General features: G+C 39.2%; 1 protein-coding gene across 1 annotated transcript in view; it reads left to right on the plus strand.

Moving 5' to 3' along the window:
* The window catches only part of LOC122814204 (extracellular calcium-sensing receptor-like), a 290,704-nt gene that overhangs the window by 81,797 nt on the left and 189,595 nt on the right, over positions 1 to 19,312 (plus strand). The window contains exon 3 of the mRNA XM_044086808.1: positions 15 to 242. Within this exon, the coding sequence (XP_043942743.1) occupies positions 15 to 242 (228 nt within the window). The remainder of the gene's footprint in view (positions 1 to 14; positions 243 to 19,312) is intronic.

Here is a 19,312-nt window from a genome sequence, read left to right on the forward strand (position 1 = left end):
GTTTGAATTATTAGCTTTTCCATTATGTAAAGAACATATACTTTAAGAATCGAGCTGGAGATGAGATATTTTTTAATGAAGATGGTGCAGGGCGTGCTCGATATGACATTGTAAACTGGCAAGTTTTGCCAAATGGGACAGTGAGAAATCCTAATGTTGGTATTTATGAATCTCGTACACCAGATCATCATGAAGTCTCTATAGATGAAAGTGCCATTTTGTGGAACACTTTGCACTCCAAGGTGAGGGTTTTTGCAATTATGATTGTCAGAATGTAGTCAGTTTGAATTCCTCTAAAGGCCAGTAGCTACATATCATTTAAATATCAACAGTTTCCTTAGACTGTCTATATCAACATAGTATAGAGCATGTAAGAAAAGAGTAGTGAATAACGTTTTTTTGTTTTGCTACATAGTCTGTCCTCCACTCCCACAGACCATTGAGCCAATGTTTTGGGTGTTGTACTTGTTCCTGCTTTTATGGGGTGAGAGCAGGGCTGCAGGGAATGGCCGTCATCCAAGCAGCCATCTGAGGATTTTTGACTTAATTCCTACTAGTCCCTACTAAGGGTTGGCATACCTGTCCTAAGGATTGGCATGCCTTGTGGAAACCTGAGGGCTTGTCATCCTCATCCACTTCCATGAATGATGTTAGCCCTGTATCTCTTCTCCATTTGTAGTCTGATGCCTCCGTCCACCTCTATGTCAATGAGGGTTGTTAAAAACAAAAAATGGTGGTTGACATGGAAGCAAGTCCCAAATCCAAATATTATTTTTATTGAGAATAATCACTTTTGTCCACTTCTTAACTTTATGTGAACTTCATCAGATCAAAGGGTGTTGTAGAAGGACATTTTCTGGTACACATGTTCCTAGCCCTGTCTCTGGGAGGCTGTGCCTCACCAGTCCTCTTCCTTCTTGCATAGCTCCTTCAGTATCAGGATGCTAACTGAATTTGAGTCATCATTTGGGTCCCAGTCAGGGCTTCATCCCTATAAAGTGTATCTTTTGTTGCACATGTGATTTATCTGAGGGGATGGTTACATACTGTTATCAGAAAATGCTGATAGGTACCATACTTATCTTAGACAGCTACACTGGTATCTGATTTTTTAACACTGTACTCTAGTTTTGTTCCTAGTTTTAATAGTACCTGACTAGACTATGGCAATACAAGGTACGCACAACTCGTAAAGAAATAAATCCAGTTAGATAATTCACTTCTTTCTGCCTAACTTGGAAAAAATATATTCATAGCATTTCTCTAACTGTAACATGTATAGATTTAACAGAAAGGAAGTTTTCAGATAATTATTTGAGAGCATGTACTCTCGCTCCAAATGTTCTTATACTTCTTTGACTACGTTCTTAAGCAGGCAACTATAGCTTCTTCCATTACCATCCTTTGTGTGTATGATCATCTGTTTTCCAGTGTGTAAATGGCAGAAACAGGGTGGCACACCTTTGTTTTTCATAAGCACAGGCCCATGTTTATAAGCTGGGAAGGATTTGACCGTATAAGTTGCATCTTGACAAGCAATGACCTTGTGAGGGATGATGCTGATTGCCAGGATAGTCACACATTTTATGTCTCCACTATCTGTAGATGTTGGTAAAAACTTACTATATTTAATATTGCTACAACTTTACCATATTTATACCAAATATATAATCTTGCTGTATATTCTAGACAGTTTAATAAAAAGTACATTTTATGAGGCACCATTCCTCATTTTACTATTTTATAAAAGCCCTTCAGATGTAATTTTTTACCCAATTATCCCTTCAGGGGATGAGATATTTATGGATTTTGTAGAGATTACCTACGGAACCTCAAGGAGGGTTGAAGTAAGGGAGCAAAACTATTGCATAATAATAATGTCAAACAGCAATGTATAGTGCTTACATTATATTATTCTAGGGGATTCTATATAGCTAAACAAACATTAACCTATATGAATAAGATACCATACTATGGTTTGATGACAGTCTTGATGGTTGCCTGCATCTGAAGTACCATTAACTTGGCTGATATTAATTTATGTAAGGCAAGATAAACACTAAAGGAAGGAAAAATTCAAAAGTTAGAGCATGGATTGTTGGATAAATTGTATCGTAACAATTTTCTTAAGAAATATAAGACAGCAACAGAGTAGAGTATATAGAAGAGTAACATATGTTAAGTAAGAAATGGTAGACTTTAGTACACAAAGCATAACCAGGTGCAGTTACTAGGCAGATAGAATCCAGAGTAAATTAGAAATCTGTGAAAAGGAACCAGCCATTATAGACTGTATTTGAACTGCAAAAAATAGACCTAAAGCAGAACAGATGAAAAAAAAAAGGCTGCAAAGAGAGGTGAAGGACTGAGATTGGTCAGGTTCAGGGGCGGCTCATGCTACAGGACTGCTGCCCTCCCACCTAAAAAACAAATAAAAATAAAACCGAGAAACACAAAAACAAACACCGTAAATTCCTGGAAGTGTGCGCATGCACGCACACTCTAAAACAGACGAGAACACTCTCAGACTGCTTTGTCAGCAGTCTAGATAGGGGGAAAGGCATCTCAGCCCCAAGATGCCCAGCAGTCTGTGCTGCGGTGACGTCACAAAATGGAGGCACTCCGGACTGCAGCAGGCTGGACCATTCGTGGATTTGAACTGTTCAGGATGGACCAATCACATTAGGAATACTGGCAAAGGGACTGTTTGGATATCAGCAGTAAGGGGAGCAGTTATGCAGACATTTGGCTAAGGTAAGAAGGCAAAGTGGATATCGGCGAGTAGTTATTTAGATGTGTGTGTGTGTGTGTGTGTGTGAAATGCCCCAGTTGCTATATACTGGTGGCTAGAGCTAACTCATGGCGGTGTGGTAGGGAATATCTCAGGCTTGAACCCTGTACCTTGTATGCAGGTGTTAAGGGCCTGAATTCCCTACCCACCACCATTTGTAAAGAATTTGCAGATTTTTGCCTCATATTTGATCTGTTCTGTTCCTCATAATACCTCATAATACTTGTGGTTTCTAAATGTCTAAATGCTTAGATATTTGATGGTGCAGTGGTAGCATTGTTGCCTCACAGCTGCAGGTTCTCAAGTCTGATTCTTGGCTGGGGTGCCTTCTGTGTGGGGTCTGCATCTTCTCCCTATGTTTGTGTGGGTTTGATTTTGTGTCCTCCCATGTTACAAAGACATGTCTGCATTATTTCTTCCTGGGCCTCTGCTGAAAATTGTTTTTTTGTTCCAAGTCAGACTGTCCTGGTTAACAAATGTTAAATAAAATTGACAGGCATTTGAATTTCAGACTTCAGGTTTCTGAATGTTTAATTACTTCAATATTTGATGGTGCAGTGGTTGCATTGTTGCCTCACAGCTATAGGTTTTCTGGTTTGATTCTTGGCTGGGGTGCCTTCTGTGTGGAGTCTGCATCTCCTCCCTGTGTTTGTGTGGATTTGCTCTGGTGTCCTGCCATTTTACAAAGACATGTGTCTGCAGTATTTCTCCCTGGGCCTCTGCTGAAAATTGTTTTTGTTCCGTCATAAGTAAAATTGACAGGTATTTGAATTTCAGACTTCATATTCTTCAGAAAATACATAGTAACACAACCTTTTATTCTAGCAATTTTCTAAGTTTATAAGATGACTATTTGAAATTTGTCCCTATTTTTGGGACTGTATTCCCCCATTTTTGGCTTTGCCCAGGTTTTTTGTGCTAAGGTTGACAGCTATGGCAAGAACTGAATTCACTGAATATGTTTGAGGGCTGTATTCCCTCATTACTGCATTTGTCCAGGTGTTTTGTGTTAAGAGGTTGACAGCTATGGCGAGAAATGAATTCACTAAATGATAGCCATTTAAGTTTCAGCCTTCCTCTCTTTCACAAAGCAGCTGATTTGGTGTAGTGGTATGTTGCTCTAACTGTTTTGCACAGGGACCTTGGCAGTGAAATGCATGGTGGTAACACAGTATTTTATTCTAGCAACTTTCCAAGATTATACAAGCAATGTTTGATGTGTCCCTGTTTTTTGGGCTTTTGACACCCCCCCCCCAATAAATTTTGGCTTTTTCCAGATTTCTTGTGCTGCGAAGTTGAGATGCAGTTGAGTATTGAGTAGATTTTACAAGGAGCTGAGAGCTGCAAGGGATGAGAAGTTTAGTGCTGCTTATGCTGAGTCTGCTTGCATTGTTAATAGCACACCAGGCTGTGTACTTGCTTTTGATACAGAAGGCTGTGGGTTCTACTCCCACAAGGGGTGGATGCTGCCATACTGAAAATGTCCTCTTTGGCGAAGATACTAACTGTGAGCCTGTTATCAGTTTGCCATCCATTTCCTATTGCAATATTACTAGCTTATCATTTTTTAATGTAATATAAGCACTTTATTCCTCAGGGGCAACAGACACTATTTTTCGATGAAACCATGAAATATAAAGGTGTTTGCTAGCAGTAACCTCTTCATTAGTTACAGATTTCTTTAATGTGGAATTATTTAGATGACTTTTACTTCTTCAGAGATTGTGCATATTTACTGATAATGGTGGACTGTAGAATTGTGAATATTTACTGATAATGTTGGACTGTAGAAGTTTGAGTAGACTTTTATGATGGAAATGTTCTGAACTGGGCAGTTTTGTCATTATGTGTGCATGCATTTTGTTTAATTGTTTACTGGAAAAGTGTTCTGAATTGGGCAGTTTTGTCATTATTGGTGCATGCGTTTTGTTTCATTGTTTACTAGAAAAAATGTTCAAAACAATAAATTTAAAACGCCCTCTAATAACTGTACTGTATTGTACAAGGAATATAATTTAGTACAATCAGGAAGGTGTATCAAAGAGCACATGTATGTTTCATGTGCAAGGGGCCTATGATTTGAAAACAGCCCAAAATGAATCTATCTGCCACTGGCAACATGTATTTTCTTTGAATGTGGGTTTCAATGCTGTTTCAATGAATGTGAGTTTCAAGGGCAGAGAAGTTTTAATGCTAAGTCTGTTTTCATTGTGAGACTGCATTGCTTTGTTTAGCAGTTGTCTTGTTTGTGCTGTAAAATGCAAAATAAAACCTTCAAATGAAATCCAAATCATAACAGAAGTAAAGCAGTATGCACATTAGTTTTTATGGTAAATGGAGTGAAATAGCCAAGTAATGGATCATTGGAATGGCTGCAGGGGGAGGCTCCATTCGACCATGATTTTCTGAGGCAGAAGGGCGGCAAACTCAAAGACAGCCCCAGCTGAACTATACCTCCCAACTGTCCAGATTTTCAAAGAATGAATAGATTTCTGCTTCTTATTTTTGTTTTTTTCCTCATAAAATTTGTGGTTTTCTGGAAAATCATTTAGAATTAAGTCACTAAATAATGATGCACTGAGTTTCAGACTTCATAACCTTCAGAAAAATGCATGCTAAAGTAAGACCTGTTATTCTAAAGTATGACCTGTTATTCTATCAATTGTCTCAGTTTATACAAGAGCAATTTTTAGTACTGTTTATATGTTCCCCCAATATATTTGGCCGTGTCCAGATTTATTGCATTAACAGGTTGAGAGGTACATGCAAATAAATTAATTTATAGAATTAGGCATAGCCACACTTCTCAACTGTCCCTGATTTTGGCTCAAAATGTTGCTCTTCCCCCTAATAATCTCTCCGCAAAATAGCAATTTTGGAAGAAAACATGGAGGGTTTACAATTAAGAAATAACTGTAATAATAAGAGTTATAGATTACTTTTATTTCAAAAATTCATGTAGATTATTTTATTTTGTCAGTTGCTCAAGTTAGCAGTACTAATATTAAAGTGTCCCTTTTTTGACAGGTTCCCATCTGTGGCTATTTTATATTTTTGCATCACATTTTTTGTCCATTTTTCATAAAATTGTGTTTTTTTTTTTTTTTGGCAAATTAGTGACAAATCATTAGACTGAAGTTAGAAAATAATAACAGCCATTTGAGTTTCAGATTTCATACCCTTCAGAAAGCTCATACTAATGCAAGACCTGTTCTATTATCTTTCTAAGTTTATAAGAGCACTATTTAAAAATTGTCCTTATTTTTGGGCCTTTGTCCCACTTCTGTGTTTGGCTTTGTCCAGATTTCTTGCTCTGAGGTTGGGAGATATGACAAATGTGTCAGGACCATCACAGTCAGCCAGAGACATTTCAAATTGTAACATACTTGTTGCACCCCACTCCCCCATGTAGTGACTCTGGATGTGTCCAAGCAAGGCAAGGAGCAGTTATGCACTGTAAAAGTGCAGAGTATCCCCCCATCCAAGGTAAACATAAGTACTACAGTGGCTTGTCATCTGTCCTTGATTTTACAGAATGGTCTGGTTTCTGTCATATTTTTGTACTGTTGATTTATGCTTATTACTCAGAAAGTGCCTGTTGCTCTGTGTTTAAGTAGCAATGCTTTAATGACCATCAGGTAAGCTTGTCTGAGATCGTAAGATGCAAGTAAGCTTTAATAAGCATACTGTTAAAGAATTGCCAACATTGAAAGCCTTTCTGTTGTTGCCATGCAGAGATTACTTAACCAGATAATGTATAAACCTTGGGTATTGAAATGCATATGACAGTATTTGTAATAAAGGACAGGATTACATTATTTTAAGAAGCTCATTATACTTGTTGGAGACTTCCAGTCATCTCCGCAGGCTTTACCTGTAAACTAAACAGAATGCCAATCTATCATGTGTGGTCCATAACCTGTACAGTAATCCTTAAAAGCAATGTATCTTGAGCTCGTTTCTTGTTTGCTTTTCATTTTTTACTTTGATCATGTTTTCCCCATGAAACAAGTAGATAGTTGTCAGGCAGCAGGTCTTTTTTGGATAAGAAACATTTTTACAAGTGGGGGCATCACAGAGATTTCTACTTTCAGCATGTTACTTGGTACTTTAAAAAAGCTGAATATAAATTATAATTAGAACTGCAGTGCAAGGAGAAGTGGTTTGAGTTGAGTGCTGCTTGTTTTTCTTAGACTTGATTTTGACTGGCATTCCAGTAATGTATTTAAAAAGTAATTTATTTTTTCATGCCTCACAACCCTTTGTTTCCATCTAGATATTAAGTAAGCTGTCATGCAGCCAATACATTGATTATTTTTATTCTTCTACACTTCATTCTGTCTTGATTGGACTCTCATAATGACGGTTTGGCACCCAGAGCAGCGTATTTAATTAAAGTTAGTTTTTGTGGTTTTGACCATAGCTCCTCCCCTTTCTAGTTGGCCACACCCCTTCTCATTGACCCCACCCATTCCGCTGTCTCCTGCAGCCCCCCTTTGATTTGAAGTCACCAGCCACCACTGGTCAGGTTGTATGTGTATGGCAATGCGGTGTAGCCTAAAACTGTGTTATGTGGAGGCATGGGCAGGGCTTGCGTGAGGACTGGAATGCTAGAGTGCAAGCAGTAGGGAAAATTATAGGACCTGGGCAGATGTTGTGCCAGAAGACAGAAGGAACAAAAAGAGACAAAAGTGAGACTAAGCAGAAGAGTATAGACAGCTGGAAGAGAGAAGAGAGGCACATTTAAGCATGGTGAACAGCTCAAGCCTAAAGACAGTGAGAGAGAACTGGTAGCAAGGAGCATCTAGGAAACAAGAAATGTGTCAGACAAGGAAGGAAGAAACTAATGTTTACAAGGCAGATGTGAGTAGTATAAGCAATGAGAAAGTAGTACAAAGAGGAGTGAGCTGTAGTGGTGGGCACTTTAAAAAATACCAGGAGGACTAGAGAGACATTAGTTAATGCTAGAAATTCTGGTAGCTTAGAAAGGATAAACACAGACAGGAAAATCTCAGAGCTTCAGATGTGATGAACAGAAGTAACTGCTTGAGAGAAATGTTTAGAAGACCTAGCAGAGGCATCCTGGGAAGGATTGTAGTAGAGGTGGCAGGAGAGAAGCAGGAAGGAGGAATTCCAGCAATCAGATCCTCAATCACAACAATGTCAGACTGACAGGCAAACTTGTAGCCAGTGTGAGGTGGACAAATGGCAGTGAGAAATATTTCAGAATTACACAAGAAAAACAGTAAGTATTACCATTTCTCAGTGATTGCAAGAGATGAATACACATCATAGTGCATGTGAACATAAATGATTTGGGAGGTGGAAAGATAGAAAAGACACAGCAAAGGCATGGAAGGCAGCCAGGTTGTATAGAGTGTTTGGATGGAGAGTGCTATTTTTTTCAGAAGTGCTGCTGGTGCCAAGTTCTAGCACAGCAAGCAAGGAGAAGATGCAGGACTACTATACCTGCCTTAGAGAATTAACTGATGAGTATGGAGTTGGATTATTGGGGAATAAGGACAGGCAGAGACTACTGAAGATGGGAACCTCTTTCTGTCTTATCAGGAAAATCTGCAATCATACCTCTCAACCTCTTAGTGCAAGAAATCTGGACAAAGCCTGACAAAATGGTGGGATAACGGCCCAAAAATAGGGACAGGTTTTAAATATTGCTCTTATAAACTTAGAACATTGCTACAGTAACACGGTTTGTGTTAACATACATTTTTGAAGGATTTGAAGTCTGAAACTCAGATGTACAGTATGTCACTATTTAGTGACTTCAATCCTCAGATAATCCCAGTTATTTGTCAGAAATCCACCCATTTTATGAGGGACAGACTAAAAATATGAGGCAGAAATCTGGACAGTTGAGAGCTATGTCTGCAATCCGGAATACAGAGGTGTATTTGGATGACGGTGCTGTTAGATTAAGGTGGAATGTGGTGCAGAGTGAATTAAAACCATCACAAAAAAGAGCAGCAGCTCAAAGGAGGGGATGAATAAGTATATAGAGACCAGAAGTCAACCAAAAAAGACAAAAGATACAGTGAATATAAGTAAAAGCATTAAAAGGAATGGTGATTCAAAGTACAAATTTGAAGGGGAAAAGTATAAACATAATGCAAAAAGGACAGAGAATAGATCATGCTAGAATGGCAGGAAAGGGTGGGGGGTTACGATGAGTAATTTCAGGAGATTAAGCAGACATAACATGCATAATAGAAATGTCAGAAAGTGATGAAATTAATGAGGTATGGAAATCCTAAAATATCAAGTATTCAGGCAGGACAGAAATGGCAAGATAGGAAAAGTAACACACTCTACCTTAGGCAGAACAAAAAAAATGCAGGCCAAATCCTGCAATTTAATACAAGTTGTTGGACAGGGATGCAGCGTTATAGGTTCTGGACCTGAAGTTCAGTCTTGACAGTCACTTAAGGTATGCATGTAGAATTGATGCTCTTTCATTATCAGCTTGAATTGTCTTGGTGTATTTTGTCTGCTCTCCTGCATAACCTGGTGACTGAACATGGGAACTCTAATAGACCATGTAGTTATGACAAAGTCAAAAGTGGTTTGGTGTAAAACAAAAGGGGAGGAGATAGGTGTGGGTAAAGGAAGAGGTGAGAGATCTGTTCTAGTCGGTTACCATCTTCATTAGTCTCTCCTTGTTTCCTTCCTTCCATCTTCATCTCCTGTCAGCCTTCTTCACCTTCACAAAAAAAACTATGGAAGAACAATATAAAAAACAACAGCACACGACAACCTGCACATTCTTTACAAAAAAAATAAAAAGTCTTTCTTCATTAAGTTCTGATTTTGGCAAAGTCCCGATTAGAAATGATTAAGGATTCTTTATGACTTTTTAGTGGAATTGGAGACAGGGGAGTGGAAGATGAACCTGAAATCTGGCTTATGCAAAACTGATCAGGATCATGAAGACAAGGCTTGCTGATGAGTATACTTAAGATGTAAGGCCACACTATAACAGGTGGCTTACCAACAGGGTATATCAGAATAATAGGCAAGAAAGGCAACTTAAAAAAATCAAAGGCGATTATTTTCTGGGTTAAAATACAGCTAAGGGTGTTGCCACTGCTTTTTCGCTTCTCTCTCTGGATATTAATCATTGCTCTAAAATATAATCTGATGCAGAAAAAAGGAGGGCACTTTGCCACTGATTTTGGCTAACAAAGTGCAATGCCAAGTGGTAAAAAAGGTAAGTCTGACAAAAATGTTACAGCATTTCTGTTAAAAAAAGTACAAGAACTACCCCAATACACATGCATAGACACTTACAAACACCCTTTAAATTATTAAAAATAAAATTAGTCTGAGAAGACAAAGCCATATTTTTCAATGTGTGTGTGTGTGTGTGTATGTGTGTGTGTGTGTGTGTGTGTGTGTGTGTGTGTGTGTGTGTGTGTGTGTGTGTGTGTGTGTGTGTGTGTGTGTGTGTGTAATCACTCATTCACTCTCACTCTTCATTCTCACTGTGTGGCTGTGTGGGATCGTTCACTCTAACTGTGCGTGTGTGTGTGTGTGTGTGTGTGTGTGTGTGTGTGTGTGTGTGTGTGTGCGCGCATGTGTGTGTGTGATCACTCGCTCACTCTTCAGAGTGTGTGTGTGTGTGTGTGTGTGTGTGTGTGTGATCACTCACTCACTCTTCAGTGTGTGTGTGTGTGTGTGTGTGTGTGTGTGTGTGTGTGTGTGTGTGTGTGTGTGTGTGTGGAATCACTCATTCACTCTCACTCTTCATTCTCACTGTGTGGGATCATTCACTCTAACTCTTCACTGAGTGTGTGTGTGTGTGTGATCACTCACTCGCTCACTCTTCAGTGTGTGTGTGTGTGTGTGTGTGTGTGTGTGTGTGTGTGTGTGTGTGTGTGTGTGTGTGTGTGTGTGTGTGTGTGTGTGTGTGTGAGATCACTCGCTCACTCTTCAGTGTGCATGTGTGTGTGTGTGTGTGTGTGTGTGTGTTTGAAAAGCTGAAGTAGAAGTATGGAAGTCAAGCTCCACCCTTAAGGGCGGAGTTTGACTTACATACTTCTGTTCACTTTTCCATTACACTCAGAGCTCTCGCACCATCCCATAAGAAGTTTCACTTCAAAAAATTAATATAAAATAAAGAGGAGTGATGGCCAAGGTGAAGAGAAGAATATTAATGAGGCAGGTATTATTAATAGTAATGTTTTCTTATTATTCTTTTACATCTGCCCTAGTGATAATAGTGTAGTCACTTGAAGAAAGAACAGAATCCTTCATGACTCAGACCACAGGGCGATGGGGTGCCTCTGAGTTTAGGGAATTCTTGAGGCAATATCACTGTTGAAGTGGAGTCTGCTGCAGTAGTTACTGAAAATATACACAGATAAAGAGATGAGTCACCAACTGGTATTCAGCTCTAGAGTACATTTTGTTTGCAATTCAGTCATCAGACAATTAGGAGTTTGAGATAATTTGAAGTCAGTAGCAGGAAAGAAAGTTGTAACTCAGATTTGAGGCAAAGAAATAAGAAACATAAGGGTTGTGAAGCTGTTTGATCCCTCTCCATTTGAAGAGTTCAAGGCTTGATAAGCTTGACAATCAGGTATGATTTCCAAGAAGTGCTTAAGTGAATACCAGTTCATTCATCATTTGTCATACCTGAAGGTAGGAGAGGTAAACAGCAGTACTGATTGGGAAGAGGCAAATTTCCAGCATGCATCATTGGATGATGTGATCAGGTCTGTAATGGTAGTGTATAACCCCTGGATGGCCATGTTGGACAAAGAAGTGGCATTCTATCTACTACTCATACTTTGGTAGGACTGGCAGTTACTGGGCAAGCAACTTGAAGGCAAATATTATTTTGATAAGGCTACACCATTTGGCTGTTCAGTGGCTATGCCACATTTGAGAAGTTCAGCACTGGCTTATGGTGGATCTGTAGATCAGATGACCTCATTGAAAAGAATGCCCATTATTTGGAGGACTTCCTGCTCCAAAAGACTGCCCCAGCATTGGCAATGAACCCTTTTAAAATCTGTACAAGTAGACAGAAGTCCACTTAGCAAGTTGTAAATTAGAAGATCTATCTAGAAATTTGACTTTCTTAGGACTGCATGTAGATGTGCCCTGTCAGTCTTTTTTGCTGCCCTGGGACAATTTCAAGTTACTGAAGGACAAGATTGACGGACTGAAGGCAATAAGAAAAGCCAGGCTATATAATGTTATAACTCTGTTGGGGCTACTAACTTTTGCTTGTAGAGCAGTAGACCCTGGCATGACTTTTAAAAGACACATGGCTAATCTTCTGAAGAGAAGATGCAGAAACATCAAAGGGTGAGCGTTATGGCCGTTGAGGGAAGACATAACGATCCTGGGTGAATTTCTCAATGATTATTTATTTTATTTATTTATTTAACATTTGTTAACCGGGTTAGTCTGGCTGAGCTTTTGGCTCATTTTCAGCAAAGACCCGGGGAGAAAAGCTCCTCTGGACTAGAAACAATTTATTAAATTTTAGTAACATAGTAATAACAATCAGCTATAGGATCTTAAGCAGAGACCTGGAGAGAAAAAAAAAAGCTCCTTAGGCAATTCATTTATAGAGTATTAACAATTGGCAATCAAGTATGTGAGTTGTTACAAACAAGGTGTTAAACAATTAGCAGAAGAAAATGTTACTAGTTACAATATTATTTTAGCTGCTTAGAGCAAAATGAGTTACTAGTTAGGAAGATGCTTATTTAAAGTGGGTAGGATCTAGTTGTATAGGAGTTTGGAAACAAGAAAGGAAAGTAGGAATGGCTTGTAGGAGATGTAGGGGAGGTGGAGTATAGGAGACAGACTAGACAGGTAGGTTGTTTTGAGACTGTAAGAATTAAGAGTTGTTGGAGATAGAGAAAGGGAAGCGGTAGAAGAGGCAGGAAAATAGTGCTAGAGATACATTGAGTGAGGTGGTGAAATAGGAGAAGGATGGTGGTTTCAGGATGGTTGGCTACAGTGGCAAGACCATTTTGTTTTTAGGTATTTCCTTGTGGCTAATTTGAAACTTTTGCTATGCTGGAGGGATTTTATTTCCAAGGGGAGTTGGTTCCAGGATATAGGTGGGTTATAGTTAAAGAGAAGGCAGCCTATTTTGGTTTTGGGTTTATAGATGTCTAATAATTCTTGATTTGAGCTGCGTAGCGTTCGAGCAGGGACATATTTGGATATGATAGTGGAGAGGCTGAGGCAGAAGGAGGGTAGATAGAGGATAGAGTGGATGATTCGTAGTTGGTATAGTTGGAGCAGCTGAGGGAATTCTAGCCAGTCTAGTTGCTGTATTGCTAAGCAGTGGTGTGACTTGTAGGTTTGGTAACTGCAAATCTGGCGATCTTATAGGTAGTTTCAAGCTTGGAAATAAGTGTAGAATTTAGGCTTGTGAATATGTGGCAGCTGTACAGGAGTGTTGGGAGTAATAAATCCTGGGAGAGAGTTATTCAGGCAGTGTTAGTTAAGTATTTCTTGCTACAGAAAAGGTGTCCAAGTTTCTGATGAGTTCTTTTTACTGAGTTAGTAATATGAGATCAAACAAACTGATCATCTATTGTAACACCTAGCAATTTAGTACTAGATTCAGCTGAGATTATAGTGTTGTTGCAGGATAAGATGGTAAATGTACTTTTGTGTGTGGTGATGTTTTTAGGGAGGAAGAGTAGGAGCCTATTTTTTTTTTGGATTAAGTATTAGTTTATCACTAAGCCAAGTCTCAATGGTGTGGAAGGATGCCTGGGTAGTTGAGTGGAGGTCAGTTGGGTTGTCAGCAAACAGTTGAGTTATCAGCATGTTGCACAAGAGATGACTGGGGACAAGATGAGTAGAGCAAGTTGGTGAAAATATTAAAGAGTAGTGGTCCAAGTATGGACCCTTGGGGGACTCCCATTTGTACAGTGAGAGGGAGTAGGATAGTGCAGAGAGCCATTTAACTGATTGCTGGTGGGCTGAGAGATAGCTGGAGAACCAGGAGATAGTAGAGGGAGAGAAATGTAAGTTAGTGAGTTTATCTAGGAGGAGTGGGTGAGAGACAGTGTCAATGGCTTTAGAAAGGTCTAGGAATAGGCATGAGGCAAGTTTATTGTTATCATGAGCTAAGGAGACTATGTTGATGAATGATATGAGTGCAGTAGTTGTACTATGCTTGGAATGGAAACCATGCTGTGTGGGTGTGAGAAGGTTTTCCTGGTGAAGGTAATGCATTACCTGCTTGTGAATTCATGTCTCTAGGATTTTTAAGAGTGGAGAGAGTATGGAAATTGGTCTGAAGTTGGATATGTCTGAGGAGTTACCCCCTTTGTGAATGGGTAGAGTAAAGAAATTATTCCACACAGTGGGGACCTAGGATTCAGAAATAGATTGGTTGATTAAGATGGATACAGGATAGGCAAGAAGTTCAGAGACAAATCTGCGGGAAGTAACAGGGTAGCTTGTCGACAGATGGGGAGCAAGGTTTGAGTTTAGAGAGTAATGACTTTACATAGTTAGTTGATACTGCTTTTAGAGAGAATGATTTAGGAGGGTTTGAAAGAGGTATATAGTTTGTGGGGGTGCTAGTGTTGTTTCTGGGGGAGAGAAAGTATTATGGAGATTATTGAGTTTCTAAAATTATTGTTAAATTTGTTGGCTATGTCTTCAGGGGTTGCATTGGGACATGGGTTCGGAGAGGAAGGGTTTCCTGGATGAATGAGTCTGTTTAATAGAGCTCCAGAATTTCTTTGGGTCTGATTTAAGAGTAGAGGGAGGATTGGCATAGAAGTTTATTTTGTCATAATGAATGTTTTTTTTTATTTTATTTCTGAGTTTGTTATATTTCTGAAGAAGAGAAGGGGTCCTAGTTTTTGTCCACATTTTCCAAATCCTATCCCAGTCTTTTATGAGGGTTCTGGTAGATTTAGTGAGCCAGGGAGCAGTATTGGATTTGATTCTAATTGTACAAAGAGGAGCAAGGGAGTTAAGAATGTTTAGGAATGTAGTGTTGAAGAAGTGGACAGCTTCATCTAAAGGAAGAGTGGTGAGGTAAGATCAGTTAATTTTGGAGAGTTGGTGAATAAAGGAGTTAGGACAGAAATGAGAAAGTGAGTGGGTGGTAATAAATTTGTTAGGCTTGGTAAGGTGGGGAGTATGTCTGGTAACTGTTATAGGGCAGTGGTCGCTGAGGGCATTTGAAAGGGTTTGGGAGTTATGATAATTCTGAGGGTGGGAGACCAATATCCAGTCAAGAAGAGAGCTAGGTAAGTGAGATTTAGTAATGTAGGTTGGGGTTGTGATTAGCTGCTCAAACCCACATAGGTTTATACAGGAAGTAGTGTTGGGAGCTTGTATTGTAAGCCAATCAATATTAACATCTCCCAGTATAATTATTTCATTGTGGATGGAATGCGAGAGGTGAGATAGGATGTTCTCAAGTATGTTAATATTATCACCAGGGGGAATATAGATTGTTGCGACAGTTATGGTGTTGAAACTGCCAAGTTTGAAGTTGGTCAGTAGGAGTTCAGCTGGTGAGAAGGAAGGTAAGTCTAGTGTGGGACTGATATGGGAGAGACAATTGGAGTAGAGTATGGAGACTCCTCCTCTTTTCTTTTAGGTCAATCTAATCTAAGGATATTATAGCCAGGAGGGATGATTTCACTGTCCAGATGGTGTGGTTTTAACCATGTTTCAGTTAGAGTCAGGAGTATAGTTAGCTATCCAAGCATGGGGTTCTTGAACTTTATTTACAAGGCTCCTGACATTGATAGAGCAGAATTGTACTTGTTTTGTGGGTTGGAGGGTTTGGCAGGTTTAGATGCACGGTGTTATTGTTCAGGGTAGTGTCTGTAGGGCCTGGGTTAGGATGAATGTCAACAGATAGAAGTAGAGGTTTGTAATGGGGTTTTAATTTGAGTAAATAGACTTTGTTTTTTGTTTTAAAGGGGGGGTATTTTTTTTTTAGGAATGGGAGTGGTGGGGGGAAGGATGGAGGGACAAATTAGTAGATAGGGTTGTGGTGTAGTACTTGAGTTGAGTGATGTTTGAAGGATGGAAATAGGGATTAGGTAATTGTGAGTGATAGGAGGTGAGGGGATAGAGTATAAGGAGTAGGGAAGGTAAAAGTATAGTTTGAGTTGTAAGAGAGGTCACTTTATGGGATGTAGAACAGAGGATGAGAGGAAGGGGTGGGAGTAAGGCATAATAGTCTTTGATAGCGGATAGTAGGTAAGTGTGAGGAGGAGCAAAGAAAGGAGGTAGTATGAGAACAGGAAATAGAGGGGTGGTGGATTAGGGAGGGGGTGTAGTTGTATGGATAGGTATAAAGGTAATGATATGGGGTGGGTGGGAGGAGAGCGAACGGAGTGGGGCTACACCTTCCAGATAGAACTTAGCTAAAAAAAACTATCAGCTAGTCCAGGGAAACTTGAGATGCTACACCTAGAGGGCTTTCAGTTGCAATTAGAGCAAATATGGCATCCAGGGTTTTTAAAACCTTTGGTGTGTTGTACCTGAGCAATCACTTGGGGGGTGGGGGAAGGGAGGGAAACCTTCAATTGGAATTTAAAGTAGAAGGGGAGAATCCAAGGGACTCTGCTAAACCTAGCTAATTATCAAGGACAGCCAGGGAAATAAGGTAAACATACAGGCACCCTTGTTCAAGGACTGGAAGGTTTCTCCAAGAAAAACTATGTGTAGGAATACACCACAGGTGGAAGTTGTATGCTGCTTACTAGTCTGCAATGACAGATTTTATTCTCTTTTATATTTGTATTCCCCTTTGCTCATTGTTTGCTGCACACAATGTAGCTAAAGATAAAAGCAGCTGGAGACTTTGCACCTCTGTTTGGTGTTTAGTGAAGAACAAGTATTGAGGAGGAGGGACTGAAGGCCATGACTACTGAGAGGGGATAAATACCTTCACATATAACAAATTATCAACAGTGAAATGGATGAAAGGGGTGGGGGTGGCGTAAGCGGAAGAAGGATCACAGCTGTTGCCCCTGGGGTATGCACTCTAGCTGACTGTAACAGATTTTAACAAGACATAACAGTAGTTACAAAAGCTGACACCTACACTACACAAGTGGCAACAACAAGGTTCCTGGATTTAAACCTGGGGCTGCAGTCTATTTTTCAATGATTGCTGGTTAGAGTTTTCTTTGCTTTTAGCTGGAGTGAGAGGATTCCTTACTCACACAAGTGTGGGGCCCAAAGCGATCAGATCCTCAGTGGCTGAATACCTCCTGTGCGATGCTTCAGTCTTTTCTGAGCATATGTTTAGTTATACTTGCGCTCCTCTTCAGTTGTTGAATACACAGCATACACCATGCCACACGTTTGCACCTAATAAAGATAATTATAATTATGTTTTGCTTTGGCAACAGGAATGGGAAAGCAGTAGTGGTTTATTTATTTTGAATAAAAATGTGTACCAAAACGTCCAAAAAAACAGATTGAAGATAAGAACACCAGGAACCACAATGAGACAGTATTTTGAGCGCTTTCTTTCACTTTAATGTAGTTTTTTTCTGAAGAAGTTCACTACATTAAAGTGAAAGAAAGTGCTCAAAATACTGTCTCATTGTGGTTTATTTATTTTATTTTACATTTGTTGACCGGGATAGTCTGATTGGATACATGCCCATTTTCAGCGGAGGCCCGGTGAGAAAAGCTCCAGTTACATAGATAAACAAAGCACTTATGAGACAAGCATATATACAAAGTATGTACAATGTAGTCCTCAAGAAGGGACTCACAAGATTTGCAGTGATTATGATATACAAAACTAGGTGGGTACAACAACGGATATGAGCAAAAATGCATAAACTACAAAAACTGAATGTTAACACAGATAAAACAAAACACTAAAGAGACAAGCATATTTACAAAGCATGTACAATGTAGTCCTCAAGAAGGGACTCACAAGATCGTGATGTTTCATAATGTACAAAAACTAGTAGGTTATAACAACAGATATGAGCAAAAAGCGTACCATACAATATTGAATAGAAGGTAAAATATGGAGTTAATCAGGGTTGGTGCTATATATTGGTGCTTTATATGTGTGTGTCATTATATCAGGTGCAGTATTCATGGGACAGCATTTATTGGAGAACTGTTTTTTTTCCCTTTGCCTAAGCTCTGTTTGTAGACAGAATGTGTGCTGATGATAACCTTTTCAAAGATTATGTTGTTTGGGTGATGAAAGTAGATTGGGATGTGAATCTTGCCAACAAATGGACTGTGTTCTGTTCAGATTATCAGGTCTTGTTTTTGCACTTAAAACTAGGGTTCCTAGTCAGTAGACCCTTGGGACTTCTACAGACTGTTGATATTGAAGAGGTAGAAGATCAGCTTCTCATTGTCTGCTTGTTATTTTCATGGTGAAGATAACAGGACAGCTGAATGTTTTTCAAAAGTATAGGTATACAGCTTTGTGCAATGGCTCCAGAGGCAGATCCACATCAAATAGTGGGGGTAATTGGCAAACCAAGCAGGCTGGTTGAGAAAGCATTTGTGGGATCCCACCATGCGAAAGTCCTACAATGTAGCATGCAGGGCATTTGGGTACTGACTACAATGTCTCAACATTACTATACATTTTCTCAGAAGCATAGGAGATTTTCATTGGAAATAATCTTAAGGTATTTAACATACAGATGACTGAGGGTTTACTAGCTATATTATCTCAGAAGCATAGGGTTCTTTCATTGGAAGATATTTAACATACAGATGACAGGAGGGGGATGCAGTTAGTATAATCAGAATATACTTGGCTGAGCTTAACTTTGCACTGCAAGTTTAAGGTTTGGTGGACTTCACCAAACACAAGGCAGTACTGATTATGCTGAAAGGATGGACTAGGTAACATACATATTTATGTCTTTGTTTGTTTACTTATTTACTTGTTTATTTTACCTGAGTAGGTCTGCTGTGCTGTGGTACCCCTTTTCAGCAGAGGCACAGTGAAAAACATCCAGTAGCAAAGTAGGTAATTTTATAGAAGAAAGAAAAATGCAAAGCTTAAAGTTACACTATGGGCATACAGTAATGTCCAATGTAAGCAAATTTAACTTGAAGAACCTTGCTGTATATTAACCTCATGTAGTCAAATATGTGCCTGCCTGTGCAGGAAATTAGTTTTTGACATCGCCCCATGACAGAGTTGCCTTGCACTCTAAGGACCACTTATTAAGTTGACAGCTGTCCTTTCTCTTACCTATCCGCTAATTGCTTTGTATTGGCAATAAACTGATTACTCTGTTATATTTTCACCTAAGGGTCAAACCTATTTAATGAACCCCTCACCTTTACTTCAAACATAGACAGATTAACTCCATTTCAACTCACACCAAAACAAAATTAAGTGGAAAAATAACTCTCATAAAAAGTATCAATAATTCTCCAATATACTAAAATCCTTCTAAGAGTAGACATTCACCCTAATCCTGTCTCCAGCTATCACAATGAACATCAAGACAATTATTTTCCACACACTACTCTAACCCTACAATGGTA

The sequence above is a fragment of the Protopterus annectens genome, chromosome 10.part0 (assembly GCF_019279795.1).
Source record: "Protopterus annectens isolate FY-2018-M chromosome 10.part0, PAN1.0, whole genome shotgun sequence".
NCBI classification, from domain to species: Eukaryota; Metazoa; Chordata; order Ceratodontiformes; family Protopteridae; genus Protopterus; species Protopterus annectens.